The sequence below is a fragment of the Paroedura picta genome, chromosome 10 (genome assembly GCF_049243985.1).
Source record: "Paroedura picta isolate Pp20150507F chromosome 10, Ppicta_v3.0, whole genome shotgun sequence".
In the NCBI taxonomy this organism is placed as follows: Eukaryota; Metazoa; Chordata; class Lepidosauria; order Squamata; family Gekkonidae; genus Paroedura; species Paroedura picta.
The window spans coordinates 66783698-66802195 of NC_135378.1; the positions used below are offsets into that span (position 1 = coordinate 66783698).

At 42.6% G+C, this 18498-nt stretch overlaps 1 protein-coding gene across 1 annotated transcript in view; it reads right to left on the bottom strand.

The window, feature by feature from the left end:
• ENPEP (glutamyl aminopeptidase) overlaps positions 1 to 18281 on the bottom strand; it is a 59826-nt gene extending 41545 nt beyond the window's left edge. The window contains exons 1-2 of the mRNA XM_077300605.1: positions 17291 to 18281; positions 2156 to 2297 (exon numbers count right to left, since the gene is read on the bottom strand). Of these exons, the coding sequence (XP_077156720.1) occupies positions 2156 to 2297; positions 17291 to 17904 (756 nt within the window). The 5' untranslated portion in view covers positions 17905 to 18281. The remainder of the gene's footprint in view (positions 1 to 2155; positions 2298 to 17290) is intronic.
• Between the last annotated feature and the right edge of the window lie 217 nt (positions 18282 to 18498).

Sequence of the window (18498 nt, forward strand, 5' to 3'; positions counted from 1 at the left end):
ATTGATAGTTATTTAATGAAGCTTTCATGCCAGACTATTGTCTGGTTTAATTTTGCTCAATAGAATTGCCATCTGCATTTGGGGTTGGCAGCATTTTTAAAATATGTGAAAAAAGGCCAGAAGCTTACTCCATCTATAATTCTGTTTTTCATTACATGAGTGTTATTAAATTAAAATTCAAATATATTTATGATGGGTTAATTTTCTGTACCTTTGCACATATCCTTTCTATCCGCGTTCTTTGGAAATATTATATACTTGCTTGTCTGGCACCAGTATAACACATAACAGAAAACAAACCTGTCCCATATATCTAGTAATCTAGTATGTGGTCCTCAAAAATACAAACATTTTGGGTGTTCTATGGATTTCTTGAAGCCATCATACCTGAGCAACATCATCCATTGGCTTGTCTCAATTGTTTGGAAATTATTTTAATGTATGTATTATTACATATTGATCTCACCCTTCCCCAATGAACACTGAACTATTATATCCACAAATCTACCTTCTTTGTTTTATCCTCAGAACAACTCGGTGATGTCGGTAAGGCTGAGAGAATGTGACAGTCCAAAGATGACCTAGGGGACTTTGTGGTAGTGTGTGGATTTGAACCCAGAATCCCCAGCTCTTAGTCTAACATTCCAGCCACTCCATCACATTGGCTTTTATTTAATCTGCCAATGCTAATGTGTCAGCTTTTGTAAATTGATTTGTTAGCTGGCACATGGATTCCTGGGTAGTATTTCATCATGCACTCTGTATTAGTGTGGTCAGCTGTGGTTTTGTGTTTTTTAAATGTCTAGACAGTTACCTTCTTTTGGTCAATGCTGGAAAAATGTGGCAAGAATGTCTGCAGATATATTGTTGAGGTGATGCTCCTTACAATTTTGTGGAGGGGAACAGTGGGAGTATGCACCACAAAGTACAGAGGTGGCAGATCTACCGAACCTTGGGCAAAGATGGGCAGTCCAAATTAATCAGTGCATAACTGATTGCACTTAAATCCCATTGAAATAAATGTGAATTAACTATCCGCTGAATTGTAGCTATGGAACATTGTGTTAGATTGTAGCTACGTACATTGTTCTGGATTCTGCCCCCCCCCCCCTATACAGTAAACAGGAGGACATCAGCACCATGGCAGAATTATAAAATCTATGGATAAGGTATGCTTTTGTGCACTGCATCTCTTTTTTTCTTCCTTAGCATGAATACTTAGTTTCCTGAACTTTGTACTGAATTGATGTTTATGTGAGTCTTGGGAAATAATATCTCTAGCCAGCTGTTTGGGTGGCTAGAATTAGCTTTTTAAAATTATGCACTGAACTTAGAAATTTGAAAAGCATTCATTCCAAGTTATGTGCCTTTTACACTCAATTAGGCTATTCATAGGAAATTCTTATGGCTGAAGTCCATATGATTTTCCCCTCCACTGCAAATCCTAGAGGCAGAGAATTGATGCCAATAACTTCCATAGAAGACTTTGAATTTGCAACAGAGCTGCTAAATATAGCCTGAACCATGAGCTTTGCTCAGTTTTGACACAGCCTCCTCTGTGAGTGGACAAACAGGAATATATTGCACAACGCCAACATTCTTGCTCCTTGTGCCCATCACGTTTGTCACTCTGACAGATTAAACTAGGGGTAGTCAAACTGCGGCCCTCCAGATGTCCATAGACTACAATTCCCATGAGCCCCTGGCAGGGGCTCATGGGAATTGTGGCCCATGGACATCTGGAGGGCCACAGTTTGACTACCCCTGTATTAAACCCTTGTACTGGAGCGTATTCTTGGAGAATTCCCATTAAAGTCTTTGGGGAAATGAAAAAACTGGTCCAGAGCGATTCACACATCACTGTATCCAGCAAGCTTGAACTTGCTGGGGCAACGTGCCATGGATGAGACAAACCACACCCAATTGGCAGCTGCACTGCCCACCCAAGATATGCCCGAAACAGTTTGGATGGAGCTGCAGAATTTGGGTTAAGTAATAGAGTTTTGCAGCCAGGGGGAGCCAGTCATGTCATCAAACCCTGTCCGGGGAACGGGGTGACCCAGGAGGCAACTGCAGCTGAGTCAGAACACCTGCCACCAGAATTCCTTCATCTCAGACACAAAGACACAGACAGAAATGATCGGATTGCACATACCTTCTCTGGCATGTTTGACAGAGCTTGATAGGCGTCTTCGTGGATTATGGATATATTGTAGGTTGCCTTTTTGTTAGGCTCATCGAAGCAAGGAAATGATTTCCGTGCATCTGTGGGCTCATGATCAGTAGCTGCTATGCTCCTTTTGAAAGAATGGATGGTTGTTGCATCAAATGATTATTCTCAACACAGGTTATACGGCCACATGTTAGTACAGGGGTGGGTAAACTGTGCCCCTCCAGATGTCCATGGACTACAATTCCCATGAGCTCCTGCCAGCAAATGCTGACTGTGATTCATGGGACTTGTAGTCCATGGACATCTGGAGGGCCACAGTTTGCCCACCCCTGTGTTAGTACATAATTAGACCACACAAAGGCAATAAAACAAATGCTTCATCTGAAATAAATACAATGACGGCAGTATCCTGCTCATGAGGGCAACAGGTGAACTATCTAAAGGGAACATTTGCAAAAAAAGATATACTCTTAAATATATCTATTAAACATACTATTAAATGTTAATATTTTAAAAGTGAAGACCGGGGTGGCCAACACAGCTGATGCCTGCCAAACTGAACACAGCCCAAAGTCTATGTTTTGCCTGTGCTTGGTAACAACCCTGGTTTTTTTTCCCCAACTGCTGACAGGCGACAAAGACAGGTCTATTAAGTCAGGTAATCTGAGCTTGATTTGGTGTGTATCTAACTGTGGAGTCCCCAATAAGAGATTATATAGAAATGTGCTGATTGAATAGATGGACCCCAGCACCAGTTCACACTGTGACATTAGCTGGTTGACCATATGAATTTGGATCCATGCAGAATTCCATGTATATGGCAATAGTTATGTGAATAGAAACATAGAATCACAGAGTTTGAAGGGGCCATATAGGCCATCTAGTCCAACACCCTGCTCAACGCAGGATCAGCCTAAAGCATCCATGATATCTGTCCAGCTGCTGCTTGAAGACTACCAGTAAGAGGGAGCTCACTACCTCCTTAGGCAGCCAATTCCACTGCTGAAGTACCCTCATTCAGAATTCCCCCCTTCTCTCCCTATATACCCCCAGATGAATTCTGTGATCTACAAATGTGAATATGCTGGTGGTCCCTGGCCCAAAAGAAGTACAATTGGCCTCAACCAGGGCCATGGCCTTTTTGGGTCTCATTCCAGCCTGGTAGAATATGCCGCTAGCAGAGATGCAGGCCCTAATGGAGAGATCAAAGTTCCACAGGGCCTGTCAAACACTGCTATTCTACCATACATACGGTTGACGCCAGGTCTTACAGATGACCTACATCCTCCCCCCCCCCCCAATAGCCAATGCCACCATGAGCATCGGGACTGAGTTTTAATTATTTATTGTATAGTTTTTATATTCTGATTGTAACTCTGTTGTAAATATTTTGTTCACCGCCTGGTAAAAGAGAGGGGCAGTTAATAAAAATAATAAAGAAAAATTAAAATCTAGCTGGTACCATTCCACACATAGTTTAAACCTTGTACTGCAGGCCCTATTCTCTGTTGCTGATGGGAGCCAAGTGACAGCCTTTCAAATACTCCTCCAACCTTTTGATTACTAAAAGAGAGCAACCATGTCCCCTCTCAACTCCCTCTTCTCCAGGCTGAACATTCCAAAGTCCCTTAGCCTTTCTTCATAGAGTTGGATCCCCAGATTCTGCACTGGACACACATGTAAACACACATGAGGCTGCCTTATCTTGAATCAGGCCCTTGGTCTGTCCAGATCAGTACTGTCGACTCAGACAAGGTCTTAGACCAGAGGTGAGCAAACTGTGACCCTCCAGATGTCCATGGACTACAATTCCCATGAGCTACTGCCAGCAAATAGAATTATAGTTTATGGACATCTGGAGGGCCACAGTTTGCCCACCCCTGTACTTAGACAGAGATCTGTCATATCACTTAGTGTCTGATGCTTTCAACTGGAGATACTGGGGACGGAACCAGTGGCCTTCTGCATGTCAAGTAGATGCTTTACCAGTTAACCACAGCCTGTCCTCAAGTGCAGTCATCCTCCCAATTTGCTATTTATCCCATGAACTCATGGTGGCATGATAAATGTGGAAAGAGTTATGCTGTAGTTACATGCTAAAGCAGTCTTCTAGCCACTTCAATGCATGTACAAAGCTGTACAATTCTGTTCAGTTTGTGTTCACGGCATGATGACTGGGCCATGTGGATTGACCTTGTTCAGTAATCAGATAAGTCCCTGATATCTGAGTCCACTTTGCAGGAACTGATAGGAATGCTACGAGTGTACAATGTATCTCTTTGATGGGTGGAGGATAGGCTTAGGCCGTTTGTCAAAAGCTAGCTACAAATTGCCCATTCATTAATCGTCCCCTGATTGCACACCTGACTTTCATTGCAGTTATACTTGGTTTCATGAATGGGTGGGAACTGGAAAAAAAATATTATGGAAGGTTAGTGGGGTGTCCACCTTAACAGCTATCCCTGAAACATTTCATCTGCACTGGAAATAAATGACAAAGGAATGTGATGGCATTAAACTTGTTGCCAATGTTAGCGCTAAAAAAAAATTGCTCCCTAAATCAAATTAAGCTCTTCATATCAACTCAGCAATCTGTGATGGAGCATACTTGCTATCTGATTGATGGGTCAGCGCATCTAAGTTGTCTCTTCAATTAATTTAATGTGTTGACTGTTTTCCAAGTCTACGTCTGCAAATACCTTAAGCTCTGTAGAAGCTGAAGGTAAGGAAATAGTGCAGATCGTAGCCTGCAGCATTCCTGAAGATCTATAAGTTATCTGGACAGCTGATTAGTCAGTGTTTCAGCGTCCTTGACACTTTCCTACAGTGTTTAAGTGATTAAAAAAACTAGTAATAGCACCTAGAAATGTAACTGAGGATATATGAATACATTTTGGGGATTTTTTTTTTTACTGTATAGCAGTGAGATGCAAACCAAATGGTGCGTATCGAAATAGAAATTTAGATATAATTTGATTGAGTACCAGTGGCAGCTTCCTTTCCCGGGTGCCTTTGGATTCCATGCCCTCCTTATTTTCACCCTATAGGAGCCTTCATTTTTATCCACTGCTTCGTCTAAACCTTTGCATCAGCTCTTCTATCTTGTCTTCCCCACAGTCCTACTTAGTTGTAGTCTAGTCTTGTTTCAATGTTAGTGTCTAAAAGGGCAAATAGGATTTGGGACTGTATCAAAGGAAGTATAGTGCCCAGATCGTGCGAGGTGACAGTCCCGCTTTACTTTGCTCTGGTTAGATCTCACTTAGAATACTGTGTTCAGTTTTGGGCCCCAGAATTGAAGAAGGATGTAGACGAAATGGAGTGCATCCAGAGGAGAGATACGAAGATGGCAAGGGGTTTGGAGACCATTATGTGTGAGGAAAGGTTGAGGGAGCTTCGTCTCTTTAGCATGAAGAGAAGAGGTGATATGACAGCCATCTTCAAGTACTTGAAGGGCTAGGATGGAGCAGTGTTGTTTTCTGTTGACCAGAACCAATGGGTTAAAATTACTTCAAAATAATTTTTGTCCAAACATCTGGAAGTAGTTCCTGACAGAGCAGTTCTTCAGTGGAACAGGCTTCCTCGGGAGGTGATGGGCTCTCCTTCTTTGGATGTTTTTAAGCAGAGGCTGGATAGCCATCTGACAAAAATGCGGATTCTGTGAAGTTAGGCAGATTGTAAGTGGGTGGGCAGAAGGGACTGGTCTTAGCTTAGCCCTTCTGGCCCTTTGTTGCATGCTAAAGGAAATGCTGATTGCCACTTTGAGGTCAGGAAGCAAATTTCCTCCAAATTTCCTTCCTGGCCAGGGATTCCAGGGTTTTTTTTTGGGGGGGGGCATCATCTGGCTATGGAATTGGGGTCACTGTGGGTGGGCAGGTAGGACTAGATGACCCCAGAGATCCCTATGATTCCAAGGAGAAACCAGTGCGACCCCCTGCTGGGAAGGGATCTTCAGAAGACACCATCTCAGAGAAAATGTTTCAGAAGACACAGAAATTCTTCCGGTTACCTTCTTATTTCTTTATATAGAAGAAAATGTTTATGATGCCTGTCCCAACCTGCTCTATGTTCACAACAAAAAAGCAAAACCAAATATACTATGAAAACACATGATAATAAAAGCACAATGAAACAATGCAAGTCAGTAATAAAAACATACCGGTTAAAAGCCCCGCTACGAGGGCATAAAAGCCCATAGGATGGGGCAGTCTATAATGATACGGATAAAAGAATCCATAGAATTTAAGCAGCTGAAAAGCCTGGGCACAGGGAAATGCTTTGGAGTGAACAGAATAAAAAGGAAGGCAGCTGCCGGGTGGGCCTCAAAAGGAAGGGCATTCCAAAAGACTAGATGCCACCACTAAAAAACCTCCACCTGTGGTGCACCCACATCTTACCTCTGCAGTTGGGGACACTTGAAATCAGAACCCCCAACAGACAGGCTAGCCCAGGTGTAGTCAAACTGCGGCCCTCCAGATGTCCATGGACTACAATTCCCAGGAGCCAAGGGCTCCTGGGAATTGTAATCCATGGACATCTGGAGGGCCGCAGTTTGATTACCCCTGGGCTAGACAGATATGAGAGGAGGCACTCCTTCCTATCCAGTGCCTGACACTAGCCTAGCCTTCTGAATCTGGACCGACTGAACATTCAAAGGCAGCCCTGCCCAGAGCATATTGCAGTAATCTAACCTGGACGTGATCTGAGTATAAATCATCGTGCTCAGAACACCCTTCCAAGGAACTGTTATAGTTGACATATCAGCCAAAGCTGACAAAAGGTGCCATGAAACAGTTACCAACCTCCTAGTGGGGCATGGAGATCTTCTGAAACTATAACTCATCTCCAGGGTATACGGATCAGTTCCCCTGGAGAAAATGGCTCCTTCAAAGGGTAGACTCTATGAGTTTATATCCTGCTGAGATCCTTTCCCTTTCCAAACCCTGCCTTGCCCAGCCCAGCCTCCAGCCTCAAATCTCCAGGAAATTCCCAACTCAGAGGTGGTAATTCTACTTCTCAGCTATCAGGTGGATTTGCTCTTGCCCAGATCACTTAAGGAATTCAAGATAGACAAGCATATTTGTGTGAAATGATTGTGCAACAGGCGTCTACAACTTGGGATCCGCCCACACTGCCAGGCAGCCATGTAAAGTGGTTTACCAGAGGCTCCGTAACGGTCTTCTTCTTCCTGCCTACCAGGAACTATAAAAATAGGAGTACTGTTAAGCCTTTGGCAGGCTAGGATGCATGGGTGTGGCTTGTGTCCATTTGCTTAATTATAGGTTGCATGGGCCAGTTTAAAAGATGCTAAAAAACGGCTCATCCTCACAAACAAAACAGCTAGAATATAGACTTTAATGAACACTAGGAAATATGAAAAGCAACTTGATAAATGGATACTTAACAAAAAATATCCCACTTTAATCCCATACTTCCATCAAGGAGCTTAATACATGGTTTCTCCTTTCTTAATTTTATCCTCACAGCAACCCTGTGAGGTAGGTTATACTGAGTGTCTAATTGCATATTATATCTTTCCCAAGTCAATCTCCAGATCCAGTCTGGGAGCTCTAAGCTTTAGTTTCAAGACACAGACATGCAGGCATTCAAATTTATTGTATGGAATACATGAATACATGGAGAAGGGACTTAAACCTCCCCTACAGTGCAATTTCCCCAAGATGAAATGGCCCAGGGATCTCCTACTTGACTTGTGGGGAAAAGAAACTTCTACTGACAAGCTTAACATGGGTAATTTTCCACAATGGGGAAATGGTCTGGAGAGAAAGTCTTAACTCTTTATAGTCCCAGTCTGAATTGCATCCTTGCATGCATGGGACACACAGAGCTCCCAAACCATGTTTGTCATCCCAACCTGGGGATAAACCCAGGTAAAGCATAACAGGTAGCTTAGCCCTGGCAGAGTGTCACTGACCCAAGGCCACCCACTTTGCTACTTGTCTGGGAATTAATTTGTACTCCAGTTCTATTCCATGTTTCTGAATACTAAAATACGCTGGCTGCCAGTATGGGATAGATCTTAAAAAGCATGGGAGATAGTATTGAACCTGGGGAACACCACAGTTCAAGCATCCATGAGCACAGCAAGAATCCTTGCTACCACCACTTACTATGACTGTCTCCCCAGATTGGACTTGAGCCACTGTAACATGGTGTCCCCTCCACCCCAGTCCCAGTAGGCTTAATAGAATATCATGGTCAAGAGACCTGAAGGCTACTGAGAAATGCAGCAGAACCAGCAGAGTCACATAACCCCTGTCTAGTTTTCACTAGAGGTCATCAACCAAGATGTCCAAAGCAATCTCTGTTCAAAACTGCAGCATGAAGCCAGATTAATATGGGTCCAGAAAATCAGTCTCTTCTAAGAACCCCTAGAGCTGAGAAACAGCCACCCATTCAAACACCTTGCCCAAGAATGGAAGAGAAGAGACTGGCTAAAATTCTCCAAAACCTTGAGCTAGAGCAACACGCTATTGTTAAATTAACAGAATAGTAGAAAGCAACCCCGGGAACTGATATTTTCATCTCTGCAGAATGAATATTGTACAGAACATTGATGCTATTACACAAAATTTAAGATTGGATAAAATTCCATGTACAAGAGGATGCTAACATTTATTTAGATATGTAAAAATGGGCTAAAGAAGGCACACAAAAATTACTTATAGAAAGAAATTCAAATAGAAAACCATCCTATCTCTACCATGGATGTTAGATTTACTGGGACCTTTGTTTCCATAATCTTGCTTAATTCAGGTTCTATTTATACAGTATTTTAAAAAATGTGTTAATTGTCAGATGGTTTAAATGCTCTGAAGTGCAATGCAAACCAGAGTTCTAAACACATTGACTTCCATGGTCTTAGTAGGGTTAACATTGACTTCTCAGTTATGGAAGAGGCATCTTTAGAATGAATCAAAGAATTCTTAATATAATTGACCTTAATAAGAATATAATTATTCTTAATATAATAGTTATTGGGTGTTCATTTCTCCTCTTCGTGGAGTTACGCAGTATTCAAAGATTATATTAACCTTGGCCTACAAAGGAATAATTTTTAAACCATTGTTTTAAAAATCCTATTGGAGGTTTTTCTCTCCTTGTGTCACACTGCCAGTAAGAAAGCACATTTTGGATTACTTGTAATGGGATAATACATCTGTTCCTGCTTATTTCGTGGTGGATGGAAAAGACCCAAGACCCCAGAAAATTAATGGAAACCATACAGAAGTGTCTTTGCATATCTCCGCCACTGAATTATGCCCACACCCACTTCTTAAAGGTGGAAGCAAGAGAATTCTAGGGCTGGCTTGCTTTCTTTGCACTGAGTAAGTAGAAATAAAAGTGAAATACTATGATCCAAAAGTGAGACATTGGGTAAATCTGCATAGTAACATGTAGCTGTGACTAGAGATGAGTGATTCAGTTTGGATAAACCTGAAAATATTCAAATCAGTGGTGATTTGTGTTCTTTTCACCCAAGCCGAATCACACATCCCATCAGTTTAAAGAGCCAAATCAGAGAGGTCCAAATCACAATTCGGCTGATTAAGACCATTTCAACTTTTAAAGGGGAAAGTAGTTAGCTTCTTCTTGCTGCCTCTGTCTCTTCTCTAGCCAGTCTTTCCTGCATGTTGCAGGGTCAACATGATGGAAGGGGCATCCTGACCTCCAGTGGGAGCTTGCCAACTATATTCTGCATGATCATGCCACTTTTGGGGGTTTTTGAAGCCAGACAAATGTTTCATGGATTTCTCAATGGTAAAAAAGTTGAGAAAGTCAGGTTTAGACACTTTTACTACAACTTCAGGATTGGGCTTCTAATTTCTCCCTGTATAGGCTAGTGAGGGTATCAAACTAAAATATGATTCAAGTATGAATACATTACTTTTTTTGTCGAACACACAGATTGTGTAGTAAAAGAAACTTGCTTACAGAGTGGGAGAAAAACAGCTATTACTTTTCGGGAATGTTCTTCATTGATTCATCAAGATAAGGATTACAAAATGTTTGAGCTGGAAGGAGAATCACAGGATCCAATGGCACCAATTTATGTGGAAATGAAATTAGTGCCTGGACCATGTATAGGGTTGTCAGGTCTTTCCTGACAACTGGCAGGGGAGGGAGGACTTACTTGGAACAGGAGAGGGGCCTATCCAATATTCAGTGATGTATCTATATCACTGCCTATGTGACCCAGGAGTCTTTGGCTTCTTAACATAACGCTTTTGTACAAATACCAGAACAGAGCATTAACCCAGTGTCCCGGATGGGTCACAGGGGCAGTAAAATCACTGCACATAGGATGTATCTCCCTGATTTGGGGGGTACGTTCACCTTCACTGGCCAGCTGATTGGTGGTGGGGAGGTAGGCCCCGTCAACAGGAGATCCCCACCTCCATGGAGAGATCTGGTAGCCCTAACCATGTAGAGAGTGTGATTATTTAAGGTCTGCCAAATCTGGCCTAACAAACTCCATTGGAGTTGGGGGCAGTGCCTGTGGATAGGTAAATTTGGGTAGAGATTTCAGCTCTTACCTATGGTATAGCATAGAGTTTCCTCTTTGAAACTACCACCTTCTTCAGGAGAACTGATCTTTGTACTTTGGAGATCGGGAATTTTTGTTCTTCTTATTTGACCTTTTACATATTAGATATTTAAACCTGGCTGGGGTTTTTTTTTAGGGCTTTTTGTTTAGATCCCTTGCCAGATTGGCCTTCTCTACAAACCTCAGCCTAGTCTAGTTTTAGTCTCTGCTCTTTAATCTGAAATATCTGTCATTATATGCTTATTTTCACCGATTCACATATATTTAAATTATGGGGAACCCTCATCCCCAGCTTTTTCATCATCTTGAATCATCTAGTCTTAGAACGGTTACAAGGTGGCTAAAAGGTGTCCAAGGGTAACTAATCTGTGGTAAGTAATCTTTAATAGTCTTTTCAACAAGAAGACAGAGATCAAATAATGGCCTGCTTGTTTTTAGTCTTTTCCCCTCTACCCAGGCATCTCTCTGTGTCTCTTTCTATATATAGCTGCCACCTCCTCAACAGGTTTTCTATGAAGTAGGGATACCTCCTCTTCTGCTATCTACTAATATACCTAGCTGATTCTCAAATGGTGTTGAGGCCTCTAAGCACCATCTTCAAAGGAACTGAGATAAATCCAAGAGGAACAAACCTTTTAAATTCAGGGGGCAACCTATACTTTGATCTTTGACTTCAATGAATCCCTGTCATATTTCTGATTTGCCTTTCATGCAGCGTTCATTGAAGATAATTATGAAGAAAGTTTTGAAATACATTTGCTACCAGCTCAAACTCATAGGGCTGCTGCTGGGAAATACCTGAAGATTTTGGGGATAGATCCAGGGGAGGTTGGTATTTGGAGAAGGGAAAAGGCCTCCACAGGGTATAATTCTATAGAATCAACTCTCCATTTCATCTTCTAGAGCAGGGGTAGTCAACCTGTGGTCCTCCAGATGTTCATGGACTACAATTCCCATGAGTCCCTGCCAGCAAATGCTGGCAGGGTCTCCTGGGAATTGTAGTCCATGGACATCTGGAGGACCACAAGTTGACTACCCCTGTTCTAGGGAAACGTTTCTGTGAGTAATTACAGGGAATCTTTAGCTACCACCTGGAGGCTACAGCCCTAGCTAACAGGGTTTGAGACACTGAGGCTGCCGCTCCACAAGTCTTTTTTTTAAAAGAGAAAATTAATTATGCTGGCAGACCAGAGTGCAGCAGCAGTGCCAGCAGAGACTCCCTTTGTAAAAGAAAAAAGATAAAAAAGATAAAAGGAAACAGAAGCTGTCTGAGACAAGTTTGTGACTTGTTGCTTGTGGTAGGACCTTGCACATCTGCTCTCTTGCTGTTAGGGAAGGTTTTGCTGGGCACAAGGGAGTCAGAAGGATTTATGGGACTGCAATTAGTGTCCAATTTATCACAATGTCTTGTCACTCCCTAAAACGCATAATTTTTTATCAGTGTTCTATTTGTGTTTTTTTACTCAATCATATTAACCTTTTTTCTTTTTTGGCTGGAGTTTTGACATGAACAATGACTTTTAGTTTTAAAGGAGCCCTCCCTATTTAGGAGACCTTCCTATTTTGGGACTCCCCAATAATAGGGCATCATAAAAGGGTCCATGGTACTGAAGACACATTTTTCCTCTGGTTCACAAATGGTCCAAGAGTGACTATTTTTAAAATTTCGAACTGGAGTCTGGTTGGTGCTATTTCTACCTCAGACCGATTGGCAACTCTGGCTAATCATGATGTTGTTATTGTGCCTGACTCCGAAACTGTCACCTTTTGTGCTGGTGAGAGGGGAGAAACAATTAATTTGTAGCTGGAAGGAGCTGATAATGTTAACCCCATTGGTTGCCAACAAAATCTTAATTAAACAAATATAAATGCTGATTGAGAACTAGCGTTTCTTTCATGGGATCTCAAGGGAGTATTAGGATTAGGGAAAAATTAGAGTCATGGTTGGTAAAGTCCATGAGATGTTTAATTTATGTTTACATTATTTTAAATGTAAAAAAAATAGAGATTCTTATTTTTAGGGTTAGAGTTAGGGTTAACTATGATCCAGGATGCAGGGTGGTTAGTTTTAGGGAGTGTGTTACGGCTAGGAAAATATTACAGCCATAGTTAGGAAGGACCATGAGATGATTAAATACATTTCTACATTATTTAATACTACAGGCACCCAGGAATACAACGGGTGCTAGCACATAAACCCACACTGCGACCTTCCTGGGTTCTGGCCCTCCACCTCCCCCTGCTCCCCACTTGATCTTGAGTTCCAGTGTGGTGAAGTGTTTATAGACTAGCAAATTCTAATCTCAAGAGCTGGGTTTGATTCCTGACTCCTCATCCATATGGAGCCACCTGGGTTGCCAACTTCCAGGTGGAAACCTGGAGACCTTCAGGAAGATGAAAGAGAAAAAGACAGAATGAAAAAGAGAAAGAGACAAAGAAAGAGAGAGAGAAGGGAGGGAAGGAAGGCATCAGTTTTCCTGAAGAAAACAGGTGCTTTGGACAGGCACTGGCCCTCCTACTGCCACCCCATTCAACAGTGTCTACACAGGTCATCACTGGTCCCACCTTCCCATCCAACCCCTACATCTCTCAAAGGCTGGGCCAGGTGGGGAAGGCTGTGGGGGGGGGGGCTGCCTCCTTCCCATTCCTCTCTAATATTTCCCAAAGCTGAAGCTGGTTGTGGAAGGCTGTAGGGGAGTGGGCTGCCTCCTTCCCACCCACTCCACATCTCACAAAGGCTGGGCCAGGCATGGAAGGCTGTGGGGGGCTGACTCCTTCTTGCCCCTCCCCCACATCTCACAAAGGCTAAGCTGGGTGGGGAAGGCCATGGAGAGAGCTGCCTCTTTCCCACTCATATCTCCCAAAGGCTAGGCTGCTCAGGGAAGGCTATAGCAGATAGGCTGCCTCCCTCCTAACCACCCCATCTCCCAAAGGGCAAACAGGGCAGGGAAGGTTTTGGGGGGGGTTGCCTTCTTCCTGCCCCCCCATGTCTCCCAAACATCAGGCCAGGCAGGAAAGGTCACATGGGGGCTGCTTCCTTCCCACCACTCAAATCTCCCAAAGGACATGCTAGACAAGTAAGGCTGGGGGGGGGCTGCCTTCTTCCCACCCCCCAATATCTCCCAAGGTCCATGGGTGGGGAAGGTTGCTGGATCCCCCCAGCCCCTCTGAGTAGAGGGATGGTGGAGAAAAGCAAAGAACACTCTGATGGCCAGCTGCAGGGCCATGGGGAGGTACTGTGAGTCCTGGCCCTATTATTGAGAACTCCTCAGAGTAAAAGCCTTGCCAGGAGTTCCCAGATTCACCAGCTCAGCTGGATGAAAGCTTAATCCATCCAGATGTTCAACAGGCAGAGAGCTCTGACCAGCAAGAGGGAATGGAGCTGCAAATAACCAGGGCTTAGATTTAAAAGTTGTTACAGGAGCTTCTCATTCATCTGTCCATCCTCCAGCTGCAGCTTCCTGCACACAATTTGTCTGCACACAATTTGAACTGATTAGCCCTCATTGGTACAGTGCTCTCTCTTTATCTGCATGCAATTTGAACTGATTGGCCCTCATGGGGACAGTCCTGACTCCCTATCTGCATAAAATTTGAACTGATTAGCCCTCATTTGGACAATGACCTCTCCCTATCTGTGTGCAATTTGAACTGATTAGCCCTCACTGGGACAGTGCTCTCTCCCTATCTGCATGCAATTTGAACTGATTGTCCCTCATTTGGACAGTGCTCTCTCTATATTGGTGGCACACCCCCAGGAGGGCCAATCAGGTAGGGAGTGAGTTGTCAACTTGAGCTTTATTATGCTTACTGATAAAAATTTGTGTAAAAATTTAGGGATTCATATTGGGGGATAATATTATACTTAGGGTTAGGGTTATCTTAGATAGGAAAGGCTGTGAAGTATTTAGATTTTATTTACATTATTTTAAATGTAAAAAATTGGGATTTATATTGAGATTAATTTTGGTGGTAGGTTTAGCAAAAGTATGGTTTTAGAAGGGTAATCATTAGACTTGGAGGGAATGTCAGGGCTGCATAAGAGTTAGAGATATGGTAAAGAAAGGTCATGAGACATTTAATTTCTTAGACCAGATTTTGTATTGGTTTGTACCTTGTACAATAGATATTGGTTCCCTCAAAGCACTATGTCAATTGTAATTTGGTAAAGGCAGTCTTGCTACTTAACTTTGATTCTCATTTTTGTCAATAAAAGGGAGCTGCCAAATACATATTTACAGAGTATTATAAAGACAGACATCATCATTTGGAAGTTTGTAATACAATATCAGCACCAGGAAATCCATATCTCTTGTCAATGTAAATATGGACTAAGAAACCACTCTGGATTATGTTGACAGCCAGCTCTTTTGGCACTGACAACCAAAAAGAAAGAAAGAAAGAAAACACACCCACACTCCCCTCCCAGCTTTCAACTCACAATCCTTCCTTCTCCAAATCTCAGACTTTCCCACACATTATTCAAACCAGTTGAGGGAAAGATGATCAAGATTTCCTCCAGGTTCCTTAATATTGTTATTTTATTTGTTGTATTTATATACCGCCCTCCCCTCAGGCTCAGGGCAGTTTATAGTTAAACTGTTACAACTGATGTTTCTTTGGTTCAGGTGACGGGGAGGGATGGTGCTGAGATTCAGGTGGCAATATTGTTCTGCAATATTAGGCTGCAGTATATCTCCAAATTGAGTAATACTGAAACTCAACAAGGTCTAAGTAAGCTAATAGATATTAATTCAGGGGGATGGATATCTAAATAACAGTTGTGGAATACCATAGATGATACATATTATACAGAGTTGTCTTTGGGAATAATGGCAACAGCTAAATGTTTTGCCTGGGCTTAACCAGATACACAGGGGCCTAATCAGCCTGCTTACTGGGGTGAGGCCAGACTCTTCCCAGCCAAGTTTTGGAGGGAAAGGGGAAAGGTGACACCATGGCTAGGAAAGAGGCAGCTCCCATCCTGAAGTAGTTACACATCCTTGTTTTAATGTACCTCCTTTACTTCTCCATCACCTTGAAAATTAGCAGTTTCCATATTCTATTATTTTAATAGAAACTGCAACATGTTAAAGAAACAAGACAAGCAGAAATTGAGTATATCAAATGAATTCTACTCACTGGCCTAGATCCCACAGATCTGCACCTCACATTGGCTATTCCTTTGGCCAGTTAAAAAGTCTTCCATCGATACTTGCAGAGGAGGCTTTTGCCCTGGAGATGGTCACTTGTGCCTGGTAATGGTGCAGCCATTTGTGGAATAGATACATGGGATGGAACCCACTTTTCCAGGTAACTGAATTTAGATCAGGTTGTCAGAATGACTTCAACTATTTGGTTTTATAGGGAGTTCACTGAGTTAGCAAAATGAAATTACTAACAGTCCAATTAATACCAAGTGTGTAGATACTCTGATCTGGACAGCCCAGGCCAGCCTGATCTCAGCAGATCTCAGAAGGTGAGCAGGGTCAACCATGGATGGTATCTGGATGGGATACCTTCATGGAATACCAGAGACTTCATTTAGAGTCAGGCAGTGGCAAACCACCTTTGGATGTCTCTTGCCTTGAAAACCCTACAGGGCAACATAAGTCAGTTGTGACTTGCTGATTTAAAAAAAAAAGAAGAAAAGACCTATCCTAATAGCATTAAACAATAGTAAAGAATGTTTTTTAAACAATGTCCTTTCTTGAGTTTACTTTCAGTTTATTTCATTCCAAGGACGTCAGCCAGAACGGTTTTCCAGATAAAATCCGTTTTCTACTACTTTTTCCTCAGTGGCAAGTCCTCTCTCTCTCTTTTTTAAAATGCAACAAATTTAAGTAGTATTTCTTCTATAACCTCAGTACAAGTAATAATATAAATTGGCCGATGGCTCAAAATAGTATGGAGATCCTGGTCCAAAAAGACCTTGTCGTCCAATTTATATTACTACTTGTATTGAGGTTATAGAAGAAATACTACTTAAATTTGCTGCATTTTAAAAAGAGAGAGAGAGGACTTGCCACTGAGGAAAAGATAGTAGAAAACGGATTTTATCTGGAAAACTGTTCTGGCTGACGTCCTTGGAATTAAATAAACTGAAAGTAAGCTCAAGAAAGGACACTATTGTTTAATGCTATAAGGATAGGTCTTTTCTTCTTGGCTTCAGTTATCTGAGACCGTCCTTTGTTTTTCCGATTGACAAAAAACCCCCCAAGAAAGTAGCATAGACAGACACATGACAAAAGGGCAGCTTGTGATGGTCACTGCACAAGCCATATCTACTGATTTTATCATTTTTGAATTCTGTACACGTGGGACAAATTAGCACGCAAAGGTAAGCCGGTTCCCCCAAATCCTGCCACAACCATCTGCTCACCACACCGTTGCCATACCACTTTAAATATTCCCTAATTCTCTAAGTTCCTATAAAGTGCAGTTTTATGGGGGGACAGAAAAAAGTAAGATGAGACAGAGAGGCAGAGAGAAATTCCGAGCAACGAATAATAGAGCAGTAGTATTAATATGTTGTAAAAAGAGAGGTTTACTTAGTTATTCCATTCTCGATGTAAGTTGTTCTGTAAAATCCAACCAGGGAACCGTTCAAATGGCCTTGGAACTTCATTGTCAGGAGATAAGTGTTAGGAAGGAGGTCTTCTGCTGCTTCCATCACTACATATTCCTGTGGGTTGTACTCAAAGCATCGCTGTACAGCAATTGATTCGCCGGAGGACTTCCTGAGCAGGGGCATTTCTGTGATCTTCGTCTCTCGGAGGTGAAGCCACACGTGCCTGGTCTGTTGTTCCAACTGAATGGAGATCGTGACATGCCCAGTGTAACGATCTGCTTCCATCTCTGGCGTCAGCTCCAAATCATAATGAAGTGGCTTAATGTAGAGGGGTAACCTGAAATTTTTCCAGTCTCCACTCTCGTCATTCTGGGCAGGGCAAGGGTCTCGGTCTTCTGGTGCGGGGCTTGTGGGTGGTCTCGTTGGCACCTGCTCATCTTCTCCATCAGCATGACAGTCCTTTGGCCGGCTCAATCCCAGTGCAAGTCCCAAAATTAGACCTACTGCAATGACCACACCACAAATGATGGCCACGTGCTTTTTCTTCATGCAGTACTTTTTGGGTGACTTATCTTCAAAATCCATTTTTTGCATCTCTGTTCCCCAGACCCACAGTAAAAACAAAAAGTCTTACTCAAGCAACACAGCAGTGTTGTCACTTCTGAACTTTTTTTTTTTATAAATACTGGTTCAGCAGGCTCCGTTTTGTATTTTAAGAAGATTTGTATCTCTTTCCTCTCTCACTGACTCCTCCTCCTTCTCTCTCTCTCTCTCACTCCCTCTCCCCCTTACCTCCCTAGGAGACACTCCGTTGATTAAAAAATAACATTTGGTTTTAAGCAAAGGAAAGTGACCGCTCAAAAAGAATGCAGCTAGGGAGGGAAGGCAGAGGAAATTAACACAGAAGAACATTGTAGCCGCTGCTGCTACACGCCTTATAAGCCAAGCGACCCCACCCCCAACTCCTCCTGCTCTGGTCAGAGTTAAATATAAAACAGTGCCGTGTTAATCAGCAGTTGGAGATGATCAAATGCCAAGGCTCCGTCAGCAGCTTTCCAAAAGAGAGATCATAGACAGGGAAGTGTAACTGCTTGGAAATCTCTCAACCTTTGTCATTGCCTCTTTGCTTTGCCCTCCGTTTCATTTACCAGCAAGGATTTCCTTGAACTTCTGCCTCTACCCGTTGTG